The 21803-nt window shown below is 51.5% G+C and overlaps 1 protein-coding gene across 16 annotated transcripts in view; it reads left to right on the forward strand.

Annotated features, from left to right (window-relative positions):
• EHMT1 (euchromatic histone lysine methyltransferase 1) overlaps positions 1-21803 on the forward strand; it is a 115022-nt gene that overhangs the window by 42389 nt on the left and 50830 nt on the right. For 13 of the 16 annotated variants that reach the window (XM_061479737.1, XM_061479741.1, XM_061479742.1 and 10 more), the window contains 2 exons: positions 12664-12751; positions 21052-21608. In XM_061479737.1, coding sequence (XP_061335721.1) covers positions 12664-12751; positions 21052-21608 — 645 coding nt within the window. Of the gene's footprint in view, positions 1-2975; positions 3248-6787; positions 6978-12663; positions 12752-21051; positions 21609-21803 lie in introns of those variants that run through there. The other 3 variants (XM_061479736.1, XM_061479745.1, XM_061479738.1) reach the window with 3 other exon arrangements.

Genomic DNA, 21803 nt, shown 5'->3' on the forward strand with positions numbered 1-21803 from the left:
GCTCCTTCCAGGCTGTTGTCTGAGCCTGGAGGCGGACATTTGGGCTCCCTTGGAGGATGCTGAGGACACTTGGTGTGTCCCGGGATGTTCTGGTTAAGAAACGTTGTCTGTAATGGCTGAGGAGGGAAGGGAGGCATTTGACTGCCTTGTGGCGGAGCTGGGGAGTGCTTCACTGGTTCACAGCAGTGCAGAAGCAATCAGGATTGCAGCAGAAATGTTCTTTCCATTGAACATCCCTTCAGCTTGTTGTGCTTTTGGGATTGCTCCTGAGGAGGCTGAAAGGGAGCTTCAGATTGAGCAACTCGAGGGTCAGGAAGAAGAGGAGCCTGATAGAAATAAGGAAAACTGCCTGTATTTTGCAGGGCTAAATACTGTTCTTTGTATAGGAAGAGAAATCTCCCCTCTTCTTCCATTTGTGCTGCCTCTGCAAGGGAGCTCTGAAAATGCCATACATAACGTGGGAATGAGGCAAGAGCCCTGAGGGACCTGGTGTCCTTTGTGCAGGGAGGTGCCTGTGCTGCTGCCTTCCTCCTGAAAATGGGAGCTTGCTGAAAGGGATATTTGAGCCTTGAGTTGGAGAGTGGAGACCAGAGAGCTCTGGCGTAGAAATGCCTTGTGGTTGTATGGTCCCTGCAGAAGATGTTGACAGGGGGGTGCTCTGCTGGCTCGTTCTGGCTTGGTGGGGAAACTGCTGGAGAGTACTTGGGACACTTAAGGGGGAAAGCTTCATGGGGCATGTTCTTAACCTACATCATGAGCAAAACAGCTTCCTTGTCCAGCCTGGAGATGGGTCTGCAACCAGCTGGTTAGAAAAGAGCCTGTGCAGCTCCCAGCCCCTGCAAGGTGGGGGAGATGGGTGCTGGGGGCCCTGGGGCAGGAGGCACCGCTCCAACAGCCCATGGACCCTGCTTGGGCACAGGAGTGACTCTGCCCTGGGAGCTTCTTTCTTTGGATGGCATAAATTGAAGGTCTTCTTAATGAACACACAAGCATCCCCTGCAAATGCAGTGCAGAGATGCTGGTCCGATGCTGACTGCTTTGCACCAGTTGGCTGGTGAAGCAGCTGCAATGCCCTGATCAGCTTTGCTTCTTGTGTGGGTTTTAAACAGCGTTTAGTGCTGTCACGGATGGCCGTGAGATGTGAACAGCGTCTCTGGTAGCTTCTGCTTGCAGAGTGTGTTTAACCTCAGCAGTGAAAACGTGTCTAGTGTTGAGATGCACTGGGGAACGCTGCCCTTGGGAGGCTGCAGTGGGTCTCGGGGGTTATTCTGCCTCTGAAAGGGGATGTTGGCTGTGGTGGTTTGTTGACACTGCTCTTGTTAAGAGCTTTGGGTTTATTCCTGGGGTTTTGATGAAAGCTTGGTCATTTCATGCTGTAAGGAAGGGCAGCAAGTTGACTGTTTTAAAGCCATCTTTGGTTTGAGCTACAGTTATCTTTTGATGCAGTGAGTAATGCAACTTGTGTCTGTGTAGCTGGAATTGCTTTCGTTTGGGGATTTTCAAATTTGAATGAGTTACCCCTACACCTCTTAGTGACTGATAGCAAAGCCAGGAAAATCTCATTTTGTGTATATTAAAACTTGAGATTTACATCAAACAAAACGCCAGTGGGTGAAAGAGAGATCCTTGCTTTATACTGTCACCTCAGATATTCCTTCCCTGTGCGTTTCAGTCATCTCGATTTAGCCGTGTTTTAACTGTTTAGGATGAAACTTCTCCAGTGTGGAGGGAAAAGGTGTCCTCCTAGCCAAGGAAGTTCCATAGCCATCTCTTGTGCTCATTTAACTGCTGCCACTTTGCAAGTGTGCCTGGACATGGTGGTGAATTCACTGCTTGGGATGGAGATTGCGTGGCTCGTAGCTGTTCCCAGCCCGCAGCACTCTGATGGCAGGACATGCTCCATGCTCCGGCGATGCTCAGCAGAGGAGGGGATGTGTAGAGCAGCACAGGGCATGGCTTCATGCCTGTGTGTAGGGTCTGAGTTTACCTGCCTGCTTCTGCTGCAAGGAGTGGGACAAACAAAACCCTTGTGCTCCCCAGCCCTCACTATGGATTTCAATGGCTTCTTTTCTCCCGACAGTGCAGGCTGTTCCCTGCTCCCCCAGCCCACTGTAGCACATTGCACCCAGCTCGTCTTCATTTGTGTTCTGCCCTTAAAGAGAAGTGCGTTTTGTGCTCTCACTCTTCTGCAGAGAGTTTTCCTTTGGCCAGGACCACGCGGGTGGTGCCACCGGCCCTTTCTGAGCTTCCTCTTCCTCCTGGCCTCTGCTCCGGGGGGAGGTTCTCCATCAGACACCCAGCTCCTGCTCCGGTAAACACCCATCTTGCTCTTGAACCCCTTCCAGCCCATGGCTGCTTACAGATGTTCTGCGAGTGGCGCTGGCAGTTTTACTGGGAGCTTGAGCAGATCCTGGAGCTTGCCAAGAGCTGAGGCTCAATTGTGGAGCCGAACAGAGGCAAACTGCTTTTATTTTGAAGCTCCAATTCCTTCTTCCCATCTCCCTGCCTGGGCCAGCTGCATCATATGGTTTGACATAGGCTGAGCTCGGAGCACCTAGGAGCGCACTATCCCTGTACTGGGGTTTTCCCCCCTCATCCCATTCCCCCCCTTCTTTAATGACTGTGCTTGTGATACCCTTCTAAGGTTGGTTGTACCAGGTCAGGTTGTCTTATTAAGCTCCAAAATGACAAATAGCTCCTGTTCAGCTCAGCAGACTGGGTCTCGAATGCCCTTGCAGTTGGACACTGCATTATTGAAGCCGTTTAACCCATGTGCCTTCATCCTAGTGCTTAGAGGTCGGGCGCTTTACTAAGCAGAACAAAATCATCACGGGAGCATCCCTCCCTGTCCCTTCTGCCTCTCCTTGCCCTGTGAGCGAGGGCTACTCTTGAAGGCCACCGAGACAGAACACCTCGCTGCATGGTTTAAAAGGCTTTTCTCTTTGTTCCAGGCGAGTGCTCAGGTTTGAGGCCTGGCACCCTGTCAGAGAGGTGACAGATGATCGGCGTTCCCGGTGCGTCCCCGGGATGCCCGGGCTGATCGCGCTCCAATGGACGCCCTGGAGCCGGCAGGTTCTCTGTGAAATGGCTGCAGCTTGGAGGGAGCAGTGAAATGGTCTCCTCTGGGCATGCTCACTCTGTAGAGGGAGCTTCTATCACATGAGCAGAAACTGAATCACTGCTCATGAGGATCTGGAATATGCAACTCTTTGAGTCTTCACCAGAAGAAGACCACAGATGTCCGCAGGTACCGCAGGGCCCACGTCTTGCAGACAGCGGCTCCCTGGAGCAGGCAGGCTGGCTCCCTCCCGGTGGGGAGCTGGAGCCTTGGAGAGGAGGAAGGCAGAGTGGGGAATCATGGCTGGGGTTAGGCGTTTAGTTGTTTCCAGGGACATTGGTTTAACTGCCCCGTGCGCGGGGGGCACACGGGGGAGCAGGCAGAGGAGGTTGGAGCAGGATGGAGCAGGCTGATGGAGGCTGGCTGGGTCACTGCTGCCCAGCACTGGGCCCTGGGCTCTTGGGGACTGCAGCATCCGGCGTTGCCTGGCTCTGGGAATGCTCGGGCTTTGTTTCCTCGCGTCCACGTGGTCTTTTATTTGCCTTGTGGGGTGGGGAGGCTGGTCTGGGGCTGGGGGGTTTGCGCTTGGGGGGCTTTTGGTGCCTTTATTTTTGAAAGTGGGAAGTTTCTGGAAATCCCTCCCAGGAGCCCTCCCTGCTTGCAGCTCTTGTCAGCAACAGGAGCAAAGCCTGGGGTGTCTGAGCTGCTCGAAGGCTGAACCTCCAAAAGGGGAAGAGAGGGCCTCTGGCCACATGGCACCTCCTCGCTAGGTCTCCTTTGAGCACCCCTGCTTGCATCAAGCTCTCTTCTTCGGGTGGAGGTAGGAGAGGACTTTGTTTTACCAGGACGAAACAATGCTTTTTGTTTTGGGGTGGTTCCTCCCTTCTTTTTTCTTTTCTCCTGTTTGTTGGTACCAGTTCCCTTGCGATCCGAGGGAACAGCTGATTAAACCGAAACCTCCGTGGTTGATTTCATGGCACGAGGCCCGCGTCTGCAGCTTATTTTACACGTTGCCTAAAATTCAGCCCCTGGCCCTGCCGTGCTCTTTGTTGTTGTTGTGCTTGTGCTGTCGCTTGTGTTACGTGCGCTGTTGGCTGCCACAGGCCTCGGTGGGACACTGGAGGTCCCAGAGCCTTGAGGGGTCTGGGCAGAACACAGGCAAGGTCACGCTGTGCTCGAGGGAGACCCCTGAAGCTGCCATGAGGATGCAACATTGGATTTTCAATGGAGGAGTGAGACATGAAGGTGGTGTTTAAAAGATTAAGGAGCTTACAGGGCAGTCTGTGATACCAGATCTAAATATCCATCGTGTCTCCACTGGACTATAAATACTCTCATTGTTTGTCATCCAGAAGATGTGTGCTACAGGAAAAGGCATCGGAGGAAGTCAGGAAGAGAGAAATGAGATTTCATTTGCACAGTGAGGAGCAGAGGCCTTGATGTGCTGCCTGATCAGCTCCTATCCAAGGGAAAAAAAGCATGCTTTGGCTTTGATGAAGACTGAGGAAACGGGCAACCAGAACCATGCTGAGGGAGGTGTGCAGTGTGTGCTCCTGTGGTGGTGACACTGCTGTGACAGCAGCCAAAACCACCCCAGTGCTCTGTTCCTGCGCTGATGCCCTTTGAAAGCATCTGCAGAGAGACGCTGAACAGCCTGACCTACTTTGGAGGCAAGAAAGAAACCCAAGGGCTGGACTTGGCGCTGCTTTTCAGCAAGGGTTAAGAGCCCCAGAGTGGGGCTTTCAGGTCTTGGGTTTTCTCCCCTTCATGTCTTTAACTGAGTTTTCAGTGCCAGCACGAGCCCTTCCCCTCCTCTCCACAACACTTTGGACAGAGCTGGGCTCTGTAGCACGCATGGGACGTATTTTCTGCTCCTCACCCCCTGTTAGAGAACCCCTGGGGCTGGCAGGAAGAGGATCAGGCCCACGACGTGGCATCAGGCTACGGTGGTTGTCCTGGGTCTGGACCCCTGACCTCCTCCATGTGGTGCTGTCTCCTGACGAAGGATTGCATGCATCCCTTGCCATGCCAGGGGGGTATTTCATGCAGGTAAACAAGGAGTTTTAAGGCGCTTCACCTTCCAGGCCAGTTGGTTTGTGGGAGGATTCGCTTGATTCCTGCTGCTTGGCCTTTTGCTGCTTTTCCCTGGAGTTTTTCCTTCTCCCCTTCCCGCTCCTGGAGCTGAGCAGTTGAGGAACTGCCGCAGTGGGAGAGTTACCTTGCTTTAGGTTCAAGCCAAACAGCTCGGGGCTCCGACAGCGCGCGCTCCCCGCTCACGAGGCTCGGCGCACCATATGGTCCTGCAGTGCCATGGAATGGCAGTGATTCGGAAATGAACGTCCAATTTATACTCCTTAGCTGCCCTTTCCAGCCGCTTATTTGGGACTGCTGTGAATTCCAAGCTTTGACACCCACCCCTCTCTGCAGAGGAGACCCTTATGTCCCCTTGTGTTTGCTTTAGGGGATCCATCCCTCCCCGTGTCTGTGTGAGCTGCTGGGTCTCTTGGGTAGAGGAGGAGATGTCTGGTTTTGCTGTGTGGTGGTGTAGGGGGGCAGAGGGGGAGGATGGGCAGTGCTGTCTGCCAGGGTTTACAGTAGTCAGGGAAGCAGCAGGAGCGAAGCTCGCAGTGTATGAGCTAGTTGGGAAGGAGTCTTAAAAAGAAAGACAAAATGTAGAGGAAAGAGTGTAGAGCAAGCTGTTTAAAAATACATCCTGGGATCCATCACACCATCTTCCTTCCCCCAATGCAGGCAATGGGTTTATCCCTTCCCTTCAGCCCCCATCAGGAGGGGAAGACTGGTGGATGAGGTGGAGAAGGGTCGAGGCAGTGGGGGTTAAGATGTGATGGGCAAGTGTCTTCCCCGCACCGCTGCCATGCTGTGTCAGAGTGCCTCTTGCAAAAGAAGCTTTTCACAACTTGTCCTTGTTCCAAGGATGAGGAAACCTCTGGCTCTTCTGGCATTTTCTCTCTCTGTCATAATTCAGGGCTGCTTTCACCTGTCTGATGGGTGCGGAGTGGGAGAGGACTGGAAAGGGGAGGGGATCGGAGCCACCTTGCAAGGCTGTTCATGGAGCTCTTGGTGTTAAAGGAGGAACTTTTCCCCTCCTTCCCTCCTCATTTTCCTGTGTGCCTGCAAAAATACTCTTGGTTTGCATTTAAAGGAGAAAACTGTAAGTGCTGGGACTAAGCCAACTTGTTTATTCATGGGGAATACCGTGTTTCCAAGCCTTTCTCTCGCAGAGGAAGGCTTGACAGAGGATGGCAGACTGGGCTGGGGGTTGTATTTTTAGGTGCCATCGAAGCACGCCTGTGATTCGAAGAAGCTAAAAATCATGGCTGGCAATCTGCATCGAGCTCTGCGAGACCTCTCCTCCCGAGTGCCCCCCAGCCCTCAAAGGGGTTAACTTCTCCCTCCGGAGCAGGTGGATTTTGACCTGGATCAGGAGGGGAAAGGAGAGAAAGGCAAGGGATAAGCATCACACCCACCACCAGGAGCCCACGGGCTGCTACTTCCCAGCCTTTTGCAACTTCCCATTCCCAAAACGTGGGTCCCCGTGAGGAGGGGCCGGGGTCGGGAGCCCGCGCCCGCTCCCCTGCTCCTGTCAAAAGATGGCAGGTCAGCGTGTGCCTGTAAACAATGCGGTTATGAAATGGCAGCGCCGGCCGCGCTGAGCATGCTCGGGAGCAGCCTGCAGGGGGAGGTGAGCCAGGGAGATGATCTAATTCAGAGCAATTCTTGGGATTGAAGGAAAAGACCAGGCTCCACTCTTAATGACAGAGCAGAAAAACCAGGCCCCACGCCGGGGACGAAGCCCGTAGGCCATGGAGGAGAGCGTGTGAGCATCTCCCACCTCTAGGACTTCGGGTGCTGGGCAGCGCTGTGTCGCTTTCTCACCCTCCAGGAGAGTAAAGCCTTGGTGAGGTTTGGCTGTAGTTATTAGAGGGACAGGCCCGAGGGTGAAAGTTTTATTCTTATGATTATTTGTCTCTTTTTTCCTTCCCCTTTCCCACATCTACTGCTCCAGCTCGCAGGCATCGCTGCCTCGCTGCTGGCCTCGCGATGGCTGGAGGTGACCCAGGCGGAGAGGGACCTGCTTTTGGCTGCGGTTGGTTTAGGGGTGGGAGGAAGAGGAGCGTGGAGGCTGAAGAGGTGCCTGAGCCCCCTTGATGGGGGCTTGCTCCAGGCTCCTCGTGGAGCTCCGGTTGTATCCAGGCTGAGCCTTCCAGGGGAATGGGTGATTCTGAATTGGCTGGTTTGTTTTTGCTCGACGTGGTGATGACTGTTGGTCTCCACGTTAGGGTTTTTTTCCCCCCCTCCCCGCACGGGTGGTAGGAGAAGGCAGGCAGCAGCTGTACTCCTTGCTAACCTCAGCCCGTGGCAGGAGGAGATGCCTTTGTCTGCTCTGGATTTACACTTGCCTGCACACACAAGTTGCTTTAACTCTACTGGGACACAGCTAGATGGGGACGACGCTTCCCAGCATGCAAGCAGTGAGGAAGCATAAATCAATCTCTTTACAGGAGGGCCTGGGCTCTGTGAGCCCCCCTGGCCTGAAGCCTGCACGCCATTGAGGGCTGCGCTGGCTTCCGAGAAGCCACTTTAAGTCCTGTTGTGTTCCATGCACGTGTCTCCTTGTTCCCGGCTGTTGCATGCAGGGACTTGCGCCTCGTTTCTTAACGCTTCCCCGTTTCGGGAGTTGATTTGTGCGGCTGGAAGAGGAGCGAGGGCATGGGGGTTGAGAAGGAAATGCTTCGTGCCTCTTAGAAAGGGGCTGGATGAAAGGAATTCAGGAGACAAAGGAACGGCAAAGAATTGGATGTGGGGGACAGACTTCAGGCTGAGGGCAGTGCTTGTTGTGAGCTGCAGATAAAATTCCATGTTCACATGATTGCAGGGGGTTTATAGGGAAGTGGCCTTAACCTAAGGAAAAAAGGGAGCTTTGAGGCTGGTGACTGCATTGTAGGCCAGGTGTGCTGGTGGCTGTTTCCTTCCTTCTCCAGATCAAATGCTTCTGCTGCATCCAGTGACAGGCCCGTGGTCAGCATCGCCATGAGCAGTGATCCCAGGCCTTGCCCATGCACTACAGGACCCAAGCAGAGCCGAGATCTGAAGTGGGCAGCCTGCACGTGCCTGCCCAAGGAACACTCCTTCTACAAGCATTTTCTTAGGCGTTACTTCCTATATAATTAACTCCGAATGTTTGTCTTCAATTAAGGCAGAGGTTATTATGAGCAAGTTGGTTTGGGTTGTGTTACTTATTTTGCTTTAGAAGAGGAAAGAAATCAGTAGGAATCTGCTGGTGCTGGGGTTGCATCGTTGTCTGAGGGCTTTGCCTCCCACCTTGCCTTGCAAACCTTGCGTGGAAGGTGGGATCCTGCCCTGCTGCAGGGCTGGTGGGAGCTTTGCTGGGGGGCTGGTGTTGGGGTACATACCCCAGTGCTGCAGTGCCTGGTTGTGTCCAGCTCCAGGCTGAAGCCTTTCATGGGCCGGGCAGCATCGGTCCCATCCATCCCACTGGTGTGCAGGGGGATGTGTTGGTGCCCTGGGTGGGAGTGAGCAGCCTTTCAGAGGGGTCCTCCTGCTCCCAGCCCTGCCAGCTCAACCTGCTGTGGCTGCACGATCAGCACAGCGCTGCTGCACAGCCCCGGCTTCCCCAACGGGTGAGTTTTAAGACCAAAGAATAAAAAGACCCTGGTGAAGGCAGACATCTTTGCACATCAACCTCCGCTCTTCCTGCGCTGCCTGGAGAGAGCTCTGCTTCATGGGGCAACGCACTGGTCTCTTGGGCTTGGTAAGCTGTGATACGTTGGAGTTCTGCTGTGCATGCGTTGTCTTTGCCTATAAAACCTGTTTGGATCCTTGCGAAGGGCACCTGGATGACGATGAAAATGGCAAGGAGGAGGCTGAGAAAGCTCGCTCTGTTTCCCAGCTTTGTTCTTTTTCTTTTTTTTTCCTTTGGTGGGCTCTTTTTGTTTTAAAGGCACCACTGTAGCTTCTGGTTGCGTTTGGAAACTGCAGAGCCTTGCCTTGGCTGGTCTGACCTGTCCTCCATCCCCTCCAAAGACCTCGCGGAGGAGAGGAAGCCTGTTTTCGTGTAAACAGAGCTAAAACTGAACCAGCACAAGCTCCTCTGCTTGGATCCTCGTTGCTTTTAAAGCCAGAATGGGTCCTTCCTAAGGTGCAATAAGTCTTTTCTTCCCCTCAAAACCTAAAAATGAAAGGGTTGGGGGGTGCTAAAGCTTCGTTGCTGGTGGTGTCTATTCCTGATGGAGGCTCTCCAGCCACGAAGGTTAATAATCAGTCTGGGGTTGGGGAGGGAATGGAGGCAGACGAGGGAATGGAGGCGGACGAGGGAATGGAGGCGGACGGCTGCAGGAAAGGGGGGAAGGAAGAAAGGGAAAAAGAAATGGCGAGAGTGAGACTTTTATTGTGAAGCAGCGTGTGCTTGGCAGTTGGCTTTGTTGGGGCTGCTGCAGGAGCCGGCATTCCCGGCGGGAGGGTGGGTATAGGATTTCCCTGGCAATCCGAGCGACGGCCGGGGCATGGGGAGTGGGAGCAGCCAGGGCAGCTCGCTCTGATTTCAGGGAGGGAAAACCCACCCCAAACCCCAACACCCCCCCCCCCCCCCCATCCCCCAAATGGAGGTATTGACAATGCCGTGAAGTTGCTGCTGAGTTGGCTGGGTGGAGCCGTGGGTTGGTGGGGATGAATGGCAGCGCTGCCCGTGGTGGTGGGTGCCCCTGGTGCTGGGAGCAGTGATGGAGCAAGGAGGGCAAAGGCTGGCCTGGGTGGAAGAGGCTTCGAGCGCTTCACAGGGGCTTCCTGTAGCTTCCTTTGGATCAAAACGCTTCAACCTTCCCAGCTGGCTTTTTATTTGTAATTCTTATTTGATGTTCTACCTTGATGCTGAGTTGTTTGTCTGTTGCAGAGCAAGGCATGGAGGTTGTAAAGGCGCCGCCGCTGCTAGCGAGAGATGTGTCCGTGAGCTAGGAACAGGAGAGCCCATTGGGTGCCATTGGGTTGGCCTTGCCTTGGCACCCACCTACTCTCCCAGGACTAAAGGGGATGGTTTCATGGCTTTGAGAGCTCCTGCTGCTGGGGCGGGCCCCGGGGCAGCCTGGAGCTCCTGCTCAGTGCAGTGAGGAGGGAGGGTGGTCGTTGTCTGCTGAGATCTGATGGGTGCCAGCAGTGGCTTTTCTTCAGGCATCATGGGCTGAGCAACAGCAACGCCTCTGAGGAGGGGAGAATGTGGATGGTTTGTGGAGTGGGGTTACTGCTGATGAAATAAAGGCAGACATAGAATCAGATGGCTCCAGTGACCTGCTGCAAGTCCCGGGGCTTCCAGAATGAGTCAATTTAACAGCAGGAATAGCAAAACCTTTCTTTGTTGCAGCAAAGGCTGGGAAAACACCCTGGTCCCTTTATAGGTTGGGGGCCTTCATTTGCTGCTGCTGCGTGTGGCAGGGGCCTGGGTGCCCATGGGTAGGAGCCATGGGGCTGTGCTTGAGCCCCATCTCTCTGCAGGTCTCTTTGCGTTAGTCTTGCAGCAGGGTGAGTCCATGAGGAAAATGAAGTTATTCCCAGCTTACAGGAAGTCTGGCTAGACAAGGGATAGGCTTTACAAGCAAATGTTTGCAGCAAGGATATATATTATTGGCTTAGCAAATATATATAAAAAGAAGCTTATCTGTGTTCAAACTCTGGGCTGTGTTTTCATGATCATTCCTGGGTGGAAGCTGTTGGACACTGTCTGCTGCAGGTATGTTTTGTTTGAGGCTGTCTGGTCGGCTGGGGTTTCAGATGCTTGCAGTTTGAGTTTTGGTCTGTGTCTGAAGCTGGTGAGCTCAGGGCATAAGTTCCCTCTTGCTAGGAGCATCTAGACTTGCCTGTTTGCTGTTTGCTTGTGCCTAGGGCAGGAGCCATGTACAACCACCTTCCTCCTTGCTAGAGGAGCAATCCTTGAAGGTGCCCTTAGCAGGCGGTGGAGACCCTGTGCCCAGCCACATCCTCCTTCCATCAGCTGTGTGTTGCTATGTTCGGTGCATGATAGAGGGGTGCTGCTGGCACCGAGGGGCAGGGATATGGTCCTGGGTGAGCCAGATGTGGATGTGGTTCTGGATGAGCTGTCCTTGCCTTGCATGGAGCTGGGGGCTGCCAAAATCAGGGTGGAGGAAGACCCCACACTGCAGCACTTGCCAGTACTTAGTATTGCAGCTGAGCTGACAAGGAAACACAGATGAGAGGGTGGCTGGTTATAGCAATGCCAACATCAAAGCTCATCCCTCCTGCTAGATGCAGACAAACACGTGGGGAAGGGCGAGCTGCTGCTGGGGCTGGTTTTGGAGCTGATACACTGGGCTTCATGTGTGAGTCTTATCTCTTTTTGCTTGCTTATAGGAGATGGGCAGGTTGTTTTCTTTCCCTTTCTTTATCACTTAGTGTGCTTTAAACCTTGTGATTTGCAGGGCTGCGGGCACCATCTGCTCTGTGCGGGCCTGCAGCACTTGGCTTGACCTGGGCTCATTCTTCTCCTGCCACACTGGCAGTGTGCAGTTTGCCTTTTGCCCAGCCTGGCCTCAGGGCACAGCACCTCTACACTCACCATCTTCACCTTTCAGACTAGCTTGTCCTCTGAGCACTGTGTCAAAGGACCCCTTCTATGTGTGTTTGGGGGGGTTTAATACCTTTTTCCTTTGGTTTTGGTAGCTCTTTTGTCTTGACGTGTCAAAAAAGAGGGTTTTAAAGCTGCAAACCTTACCTAGCAGCATGACTTCAGGTGTGTGAAAGGCAGGAGTTGAGCAGGTGGGTTGTTTTTACAAGAAAATAACAAAAAAAGAGGGGAAAAAACCTGAATTCCTTTCTGTAGAATTAAAACAAGAGCTCATTAGCTTTAATTTATATGAGTGTTATGAATGATGAGCTGGAGCTTGCTGAGGGTTTGCAGTCTGTAAGTTATGTTTGAATGAACTAGGAAAGAACCCCAAAACTAAACACTGAAAGCATCCATGGGCTGTAAGTGTTGCTAAATGATGTGGAGTGACAAGTTTGATAGATCAGCCTCCCCGCACCTAAAACCTAAGAAGTTTTTGGGGAGTAAGGATCACCTCCTTGGGATGATTAAGTGTTCAAGGCCAGGTTGGATGGGCTTGGAGCAAGCTGCTCTAGTGGAAGGTGTCACTATCCATGGTAGGGGGTTGGGACTGGAAGAGCTTTAAGGTCCCTTCCAATACAAACCAGGCTGGGATTCTGTTGTGCCTTTCATGACCATTTCAGTCCATGCCTGCACAGCCAGACTCAGCTGGATTCCCAAACACATAGAGAATCTGTCTGCATCTGAACCACACTGAGCTGCGAGGTCCTGGCCCGGGTGCAGCACGAAGCCCCTCTGCTCCTCATGGGGATGAGCTGCCAGTTCATGTCTGTGACCTGTGCCTTGGTGGCAGTTTCCTTGTAGCCGTTACTTAGGAGAACGAGGTTTGCCCTGATGTAAACAGGATGTGTCCATGGTCGTCTCTTCTTTTCAATGCAGCTTGTGTATGAACATTGAGCTAAACCATGATCTTTCTTTCCCATTTCTTTCCCTCCCCCTTCCCCATCCCTAGCGAACAGTGCTGAGTAAGGCAGAGCCAAGGAAAGACGCCTGCATGAAGACTGAGCTGCTGAAAGATATCACCAACAACAAAGAGGAAGGTGAGCACCTGCCTCGGTCGAGGGCCAGACCTTCCTGGTGAGGCTGGCGTGTGATGGGAACAAAACTGGGGGCGAGGAGATGGGCTTTGTCCCTTGGGTGTGCTGCCCCAAACAGTTCTGTGTTTATCTGAGCAGGGCTCTTCCCCAGGAGATGGCAAATTGGCTTTTCAGTCCTTCCATCGCCACCCACCTTAATGACTGATCGCTGATTGTCACTTCTGCTTTGGTGTGGCTGTGAAGCACAAAGGAGTTACTTTGAACCTCCTGTGAATGACTGCTTTGAACTGAACTCTGATCCTGCCACATGATGACCTGGCCCTTTTCCTCCCTCTAGTCAAGTGAACTTTCTGTTTTCCCCTGGGTTTTTCTTGCTCCAGACCAGGCACTGATGGCTGCAGGGTGGTTGGTGGGGTTAGGGCCCTCTACACTTTGTGCTGTTGTGGGATGCTTCATGGCTGCTGCATTGTTTCTTCTTGCTTTTCATTTGCAGGATGCAGCACATGTTAACTTGGCGAAGTCTTTCCTGTGTGGCTGGCTGGGAGTTGCATGCACACAAATCCGAGGGCTTAATAAATGTGTCAATGGGATTAGGGAAAAGAAAAACCCACCACACTTTATCTCTGCAGCCCCCTCCTTTCTTTCCATGGCTCTATTATTCCTTGACTAGTTACTTGTGATAGCTCTGCAGGGATTTGGTGTATTTTTGTTCTCTTTTCCATAATAGAGCATTAGAAAAGCACTGAACTGGCCCCATCAGAATACCTTGTCTTAGCTAACAACACAATTTTGGACTTAATTCAGATGTGTGTAGCACAGCATTGCTCTTCCTTTCTCTTCTCTCCAGCGTAATGTTTTGCCATTTCTTTAGTTAGTAAAGCTCAGAACAGACTAAATACTGAATGCTGCCTCAGATGTGGCCAGGCCATGGTGCCTGTATATTAACTGGGAGCACGTGAGTGCTGCTGCTGACACATGCATGCACCAGACCTCTGCTCTGGGAGCCCAAGTCTGAGGTGCCAGTGGGAGGTCACGTTGCTCTGGGAGGAGACTCTCACTTGATCCTTGCTTGGCTCAGGACTATAAAGGTGTTTATTTAGCTCTTGGTTGGTCTTAAGGTAAGTGTCAAGAGTCTGTGAAGGTAAAAATCCAGGAGGAGGGTGGAGAGAGAGACGTTTCTGCACCTTGTATGTCTTGAGTGCCTTGGACTGAAAGCAGGTGCTGTGTATGAAAGGGAAGCTGAGAACCCTCCCTGCGCAGGAAGAGTATTGAGGCTTCACAAGGTGCTTGGATTCCAACCACTTCAGCTTATTATCCAGTTTGCTACCGAGGAAAGAAGGGTGCTACAATGGGAACTGTGTGGTCTCCATTCCTATGGTAACATTCAGATGTTAGCCTTGTCTTCCTGAGCACACCACGTGTGTAAAAGACAATGGTTTGTGTGGTGGTTGTGCACTATGCATTGTTCTTCACTGGCCTTTGTTACCCAGCTGTGATTGCTGAAACTGGCAACCAGGAGACCAGACAGGGCAAAATGATGCTTAGGTGTTTTAGATGTGCATCCAGATGTGCGCCCAGATGTGCACGCAGTGTTCATGTCCCCTGCTTCAGGGAGGCTGCGGCAGCAGAAGCGTTCTTGGAGCTGGGCAGCTCCAGAGCTGGAGCATCCCATGGTCACAGATGGGCTCGGGGCCTCGTTGCTGTGCTGTAGCCCTGTGGACCTGATCCCATGGCAAAGGAACAAATTAATATCACTCAGGCTGTTAAACTGCTTTGAGTCACCATCAGTATTCATGTGAGCCAGCCCACCAGAGAGATGCTGAATCCCATTTATCTGACCTCTGCAGTCTCAGTACTGAGCATTCACAGCAGAAGTTGTTCTTTTTTATTATTTTAGTTTTCCTGTTCTGACTCTTGACAGGAGAAGGGCAGCGGTGACACAGCCCCAGGGTGACACTGCCCTAGGGTGACACTGCCCTAGGGTGACACTGCCCCAGGGTGACAGCTCCAGGGCACTGGGAGCACTGGTGTTTGTGTTTTGGAAATACAGGGCAGGCTCTTGGATGAATATCATCTGCCTTCATGGATTTAAAAAGGGGACAGTGGAAAAAGAGATCATCAGTCACAGAGAATCCCAGCCTGGTTTGTATTAAAAGGGTCCTTAAAGCTCTTCCAGCTCCAACCCCTGCCACAGGCAGGGACATCTTCCACTAGAGCAGCTTGCTCCAAGCCCCTGTGTCCAACCTGGCCTTGAACACTGCCAGGGATGGGGCAGCCACAGCTTCTCTGGGCACCCTGTGCCAGCGCCTCAGCACCCTCCCAGGGAAGAGCTTCTGCCTAAGAGCTCAGCTCAGTCTCCCCTCTGGCAGGTTAAAGCCATTCCCCTTGGCCTGTCCCTACATCCCTTGTCCCAAGCCCCTCTCCAGCTTTCCTGCAGCCCCTTTAGGCACTGGAGCTGCGATAAGGTCTCCCCTTCAGGAGCCTTCTCTTCTCCAGGCTGCCCCAGCCCAGCTCTCTCAGCCTGGCTCCAGAGCAGAGCTGCTCCAGCCCTCGCAGCATCTCCATGGCCTCCTCTGGACTTGCTCCAGCAGCTCCACGTCCCTCTTGTGCTGTTGCCCCAGAGCTGGGCACACCCCAGAGAGGAACTTTGCCCTGAAAGCATGGTTCTCTTCATCTCCTGACTTCAAAATGCTCCACTTTTTGGCTTCAGTGGTAGAGGTGCTGCTTTCCTTCCCAATGGGTGCAGGATCTCCAGCCACCAGTTCTCCCTAGTCAGCCCCCATCTCTTCAGCATCCTTTTAATGTCAGCTGGGCTCCTCTCTCCTTTGAATATTTATGATTTTTTTTACTTTGAGGAGAAGGGGAGGGCACTGCTGTAACACAGTGGTTGCAAACCAGGTGCATTTCTCCCTTGTCAGAGTTGATCCAGCAGGACAGTTGGTTATTGAATGAAAAGCCAGGGGTATCTGTGGTGTTCTAAAAGATGATCTGCAAAGTGCTTAAGGTGAAACACCTGTGAAGTGTGATATATGGAAATGTCTGCAGTACTTGTACTGCACTTCATATACTTCTACACAAGCTCAGTCTTTGATTAGTTCAGAGGTGGATGTTTCTCTTGCAGCAGCCGAAGACTCATGACCCTGTGCTGGAGACACAGGAAATTGCTGGGGACAGAGAACATACCCTGCAAGCGCTGGTTGCTTGTCTCTTTCAGGTTGTCTCGTCTCTACCAGTGCTCAGCACCAAGCTGTTCAGGAAAACATAGGAAAGTTCCATGTTTTAGTAGTGTCTTTGCTTCTAGGATATTCTTTTTCTTTCTGTTTGTCTTCTTGTTCTTTTCCCCTCAGACCCAGTGATGATTGCAGTTTGGCCTGGAGTATAAGGCTTGTAATGCTTGCATATTATTCTTTATCTCACTCCTCAGTGAGATCTGAACTTAAAAATCTGTATTTCAGACTTTGTTTCCACTGCATTCTCAAAGTAAGAGAGAGTTTTGGGCTCATCCAGCTGGTGGCCTGCACATTGAAAGTGGTTGCTCGTCCCCTTCGGTCTCTGCAGCGGTGATTGGGTTCCCTTTGGCTGCAGCAGGGATGGCTGGTGAGACTGTGGCACGTCTGCTAGAGGGGTTCTGCCCACAGGCAGGCTTTGGCAGGCTGAACCAGCTCTGGCCAGCTCCAGGGCAGGACCAGAGCGAGGCCTGGCTCTGCTGGAAGAGCTGGAAGCAGTGGAGAGGAGCCCTCATTGCGGGAGTCTGGGCTGGCAGAGCAGAGGTGGGTTTCATTTTGCCTAATTTAGGGGTTTTTTTTGAAGTTATCATTCTGACTGAGCTGGTCCAGCTCGTTTCTGCTTGCACATGGTAGGCACGTCCAGGCAGGGGGTCGCTTAGCCAAAGACAGGTGCCTGAAGTCAGACTGTGCTTATCTGAGCTGTCATCTTGGTTGCAGTGGTGGCTTAAGGGCACCCTGGAGTTTGAGTGAGGTGGCCTCATCCTGTCTGACTTGGCTTCTCCCTTACTTTTGTATGACTTTGTTCCCTTCATGGGGATTTTAAGTCAATTTTGAATGACTGTGATACTGAGAAGATACTGAGATTGGTACTGATACTGAGAAGAAAGCTGAAGTCTGAAACTCGTGCACAGGGTCTGCTTGAGCCTGGGGAAGGGTGGAAGGGCTGGAAACTCTGCATCACTCCAGTGAGCTGTTAATTCTGAGAAGTGGTTTGAATACATTACTGATAATCCTTTGCCATGTGGAGTCTCACTGACAGTGGAGCTGCAGCATTTCCTGAGTCTTAAATTCCTTGTGTTACTAAAATGTAGCCAGCTTCTAAGAGATAAACCTTTAGTGAAGTTTCTTTCATCTTGATATCCAGGTAGGATGCCAAGGCCAGGATGGTCTGGGCTTGGAGCAACCTGCTCTAATGGAAGGTGTCCCTGCCTGTGACATTGGAATTGAATGAGCTTTACGGTCCCTTCCAATCCAAGCAACTTGATGATTCTGTGAATTTCAGATATGAAGACAGGCACCATAACAAAACATAAATCTCTTGGGCAAGTTACCCATCCCAGATTAATCCCAAATGCTTGGATTGGGATGCAGGCAGCACTGTGGGCAATGTGACAAGGTTTTCCTGCTGCATGTGGTGTAGGGGATGGATGCATAAGGGAGCTCTGAAAATGCTGAGATGCTTCTAGTAAAAAAGTTACACTTCCATGGACACAGGCTCTATCTACCTTTCATGTTGTTGTAGTTAAGGAATGAATGGTTGTAGATTAAAGAACAGTGAGTGAGTTGGAAAGAAGCGAATACTGAGGGGAGGGAGTTCTGGTCTGCTTGGAAGGAAGGAATGCTGTCAAGTTGTAAAGTTCTGGAGAAATGATTTCAGTTTTTACTCACTTGCATTTGCAGCACAAGAGCAGAAAAGCTGTTGACCAGAAGAGAACTCACTGCTGTGAGTGTCTTTGAAATGAAGATCTTGGCAGGTTTGCAGTGATTCATCTTGTTTAATCATGAAGAAGGGGAGATGAGGAGGTCATGGCAGGAAGCTTTGTCTGTCTGGTGAGGTTGAAGAGCTTCTTTAGGCTGTTGTAGTCAGTATTTCTCCATTGGGAGGTTCCTGCTGCCTCTCGTTCGTGTTCCTGTCTCCATCTGTAGGCCGTATTTCAGCAAAAGTGTAAATATCTGTTGAGTTGTGTCTGTTCAGCACTGGTTGTGAACGTGCACTTCATGTGTCTAAGACTTGTTGAACGTGGTCAGGCTTGCAGATCTGTCCCATTCCACAGGGATGGAGCATGTGTTACAGGCAGAGCATCACGTCAAGAGAAGCAATAGCCTAGCCTGGGCGAGCAGCTCCTGTTCTGCTGTTACCAGACTAAGGATTTTGGTTGTAAAACCCAGACTCCTTTACTTGGGCTACCACATGTTATTAAGTAACGTAGCTCCTGATCTAAACTAGTTCTTTGTGGGGGTATCTTTAATGGGATGTATCTAAAGGGGGCCTACAAAGGTGCTGGAGAAGGACTCTTCATCACAACTGTAGTGATAGGACAAGGGGGAATGAGTTCAAACTGAAACAAGAAAAGTTCAGATTAGATTTAAGGCAGAAGCTCTTCCCTGGGAGGGTGCTGAGGCGCTGGCACAGGGTGCCCAGAGAAGCTGTGGCTGCCCCATCCCTGGCAGTGTTCAAGGCCAGGTTGGACACAGGGGCTTGGAGCAAGCTGCTCTAGTGGAAGGTGTCCCTGCCCGTGGCAGGGGTTGGAGCTGGATGAGCTTCAAGGTCCTTTCCAACACAAATCAGGCTGTGATTCTATGGAGGTGGAAGCCCTTGGACCTCCTTTTGCCTGGCAACCTGAGCAGCCCTCTACAACAGCGCAGAGTGGGTGCACCATCCTGTTAGATCAAACCCATCCCCTGATGACTGCTGTCAAGGTCTCCAGTTCTGTGCCACTTTAGGGACTATGAAATTTCATATCTTTATTTAGGCAGACCTCTAATCATGCGGATCTGGGGGTCTGGTGCCAGTTCATAAGAGATTGATGGTGCTTCCACAGCCACACTGTGCTTTGTGCACTTCAGAAGAGTGTGTGTGGGAACTGTACGTGGGATTTTCATTTCGGCTTCCCAGATTTGTCTGGACTAACACAGTTACTCTTCCCCTTAGGGCAGTGCTGTAATGCACCTTGTTTTGGTTGCCTTCATGGCAGGTAAAGCAATTCGTGCCCTCTGCTTATTCTCTTTATCTAATAGTCAGCCACTGAAGTCATTTGACCGCACTGGTGGGAGTGTGCAGTGTTTAAATCAACACAGATTGAAGACTGAATTCGGACAGGGGCCTGGTGCTGAGCACTGGAAACCTCCATCTGTAGTCAGGGAGCTCATTTGTTGTTTTATTCTGGCACTGACTTAGCTGAAATAATTGTTTAAATGGCAACAGCAGAGGCTTTTAAAGACACCAAATGCAGAAAGAGAAACGAGGATTGAAAGAATGGCTCCTTCTGCTCAGGACTTTTCAAGTAGCTAAATAACAGTGAAAACCCAGCGCTTTATCTCCTCCAGGAGTCATTGCTCTCCAAAACAAACCCTTGTGTGGCTTATCAGAGCTTTCAGTACACAGAAGGTGGTCTGGGTGGTGTGAGAGGGCAGCAGATGGAGGTGATGACTTTGGATCGTGCTTGGAGAACCACTTAGTTACTGCCTGCTGGAGGGGTGGCTTTCTGCCTCTGCCCCCTGTGTGTGCTCCAGTGGGCACTAGTGAGCTCTTTCAGGAGGTTTCGGAACTCTTTGGGGAAGTTTTGGAGCTGTTTTTAGAGGCTCTGAGCCACCAAAGTCCATGTGAGAGGCAGTCACAGGCTGCTCTGGTGACAGCGCTGCTTCTCCTCCTTGCTGTTTGCATTGAGCTGCTTGTGCTTGGGCATACAGCAGAGCCCTGCTGAGCTTGGATTTGAACAGTCAGCCCAGGTATGCTGGCATCCAGGAACCTGGTTCTGCTTCACACTTGAGCCTTGCATCAGGTTTTGCCAGGTCAGCAGAGACATTCAGGGTATTGTTTTCCTGGCATGTTTGGGCTTCAGGAGTGGAACGAAATGAGATGCTGACAGCAGTATGCTGCTCTGGCTTGCAGAGCTGTCCTCCACTTTGACTCTGGGCCTTTCTGAGTACCGTACATGAAAACTGCTTTGATTCAAGCTGGTTGTAATCAGTCCTACCTGCTTTGACAGGGCTTTTGCTGGCGGGATTTGTGGTGCTCTTCATAGCTGTGTGGCCTCTGGAAGGGAAACAACACAAGGGATCCCTAACAGCGGGTTGATTTAATCGTTTCACTGAGCGTGGCAGTGAATTGTTATCACTCCTGGTTGCCTGCCTGGGGAGCTGCTGGTTTGTCATGTTGGAAACCCTTCTGCAAGTACACAGACGGAACTAGATGATCTTAAGGTCCTTTCTAACCCAAACCATTCTAAGTACACAGCGTTCATAGTTGGGTTTTCTTCAGGTCAGGTCTGAAACCTCAGATGGGACAAACTCATTGATGAGGGGAGCATGGAAGTGTTTGGAAGGAGTGCGGGATAAACCATTTTTGCATGGGCACTCCTGTGTTATCTGGGTGTGAGCTTTGAGCCTGCAAAATTCTTGCTGCGTTTGACTCCTGTCGTTCCTATAGTCTAGAATTGCACTTCACACGCTTCCCCCTGTTTACTCTGGCTGTTGCCTCTGAGATGACACCATGAATCCTGCTCCTGTGCTGCTTCACCCCAGGAGAAGAGCCACTGGATAACCGTGCCAGGAGAGCTGGCATTGCCAGGGAGTTCCTCCTTGGGGTGTGCTGTGTAGTGGCAGAGCCGCTTGGCTGCTGAGCTGTGTCTGAGCCACCAAAGTCCAGTCTGGCATTGCGAAGGGCTTTGCCTGAGATCTGAATGCAAGATTGGGCAGTGTTTTGTTTGATGTGCAGGGGGTTGACAGATGGTCCAGGAAGTGTAGTTACTGGAAAAGCACAAGGTAATATTTACCTTGAGAAATCCATACTTGGGAATAAATGGCCACATCTGCAGCTGAGGCAAGTGAGAATGAGTGCGCTGCTTGCAACTGAGGCACACACCCCACTTTTCACTGAGGATCCAGGCAAGCCAGGTAGGTGAGTGAGCAATCTAAATGGATTTACATAGATATATATAGCAAGCAGCTTTCTGGAGGAAAGGGTTGTTCTTCCTGAGCCATTGTGAGTAGCTGTACCTTCTCTTTGGAGTTTCGATACTGCTTGTGACCCTTTTCCTTCTCTCTTCCTCCTCCTCCTCCTCCCTCTTTCTCCAGGGTTTAATGCCATGGCTGCAGATGAAAGTGCTACAGAAAAGCAAGCGGGGGAACCAAAAATGGCAGTAGATGGTGAAACCAACGGTTCCTGTGAGCACAGCGAAGCTGGTGGCCACCCAAACCCAGCTAAAACCACTCAGGACAATACGAAAGTGAGCCAGCAGGACTCCAGTACTAAGTTAAATAGGATAGCAGAAAATGGCATTTCTGAACGAGATGGTGAGACTGGGAAGCAAAACCATCTGAAAGCTAATGACTTCACACAGACTTCTGTAACAGGGAGCAATGGATATATTCTAACCAAGCAGATGGCACAGGAGCAGCCTCTAAGGACTACCAGCACCTTTGCTTCTCTCACCGGCCATGCTGCAAAAACCCTGCCAGGAGGAGCAAGCAAAGGGAGAACTGTGGGCTCCTTTTCTCAGATGCAAGCCACAATGCCAGCCAAGCTCGGGGAGGGCAGTAAGGACATGGATGCTAAAAAAGCCACCGCTGCTAACGCTGAAGTCAAGGTCCACAGAGCACGGAAGACAATGCCTAAACCCATCGCTAGCCTGGTAATGTATATGCCCAGCAGCCAGTGCTGCTGCTGCAACTGCTTGTGGCTTGCTTTGAGTGCATGAGAGGGATGCTGTGCTGCATGGGAACATGAATAATCCCTGTAATTCCCACCAAGTGGATTGTTAGGGGGGTTTTAATATACATCATAAAATCATAGAATGGTTTGGATTAGAAAGGACCATAAGATCATC

This window comes from Pezoporus flaviventris, unplaced genomic scaffold, assembly GCF_033815535.1.
Source record: "Pezoporus flaviventris isolate CSIRO_AGI_PZ_B2104156 unplaced genomic scaffold, CSIRO_AGI_Pfla_v1 ptg000154l, whole genome shotgun sequence".
Taxonomy (NCBI): Eukaryota; Metazoa; Chordata; class Aves; order Psittaciformes; family Psittacidae; genus Pezoporus; species Pezoporus flaviventris.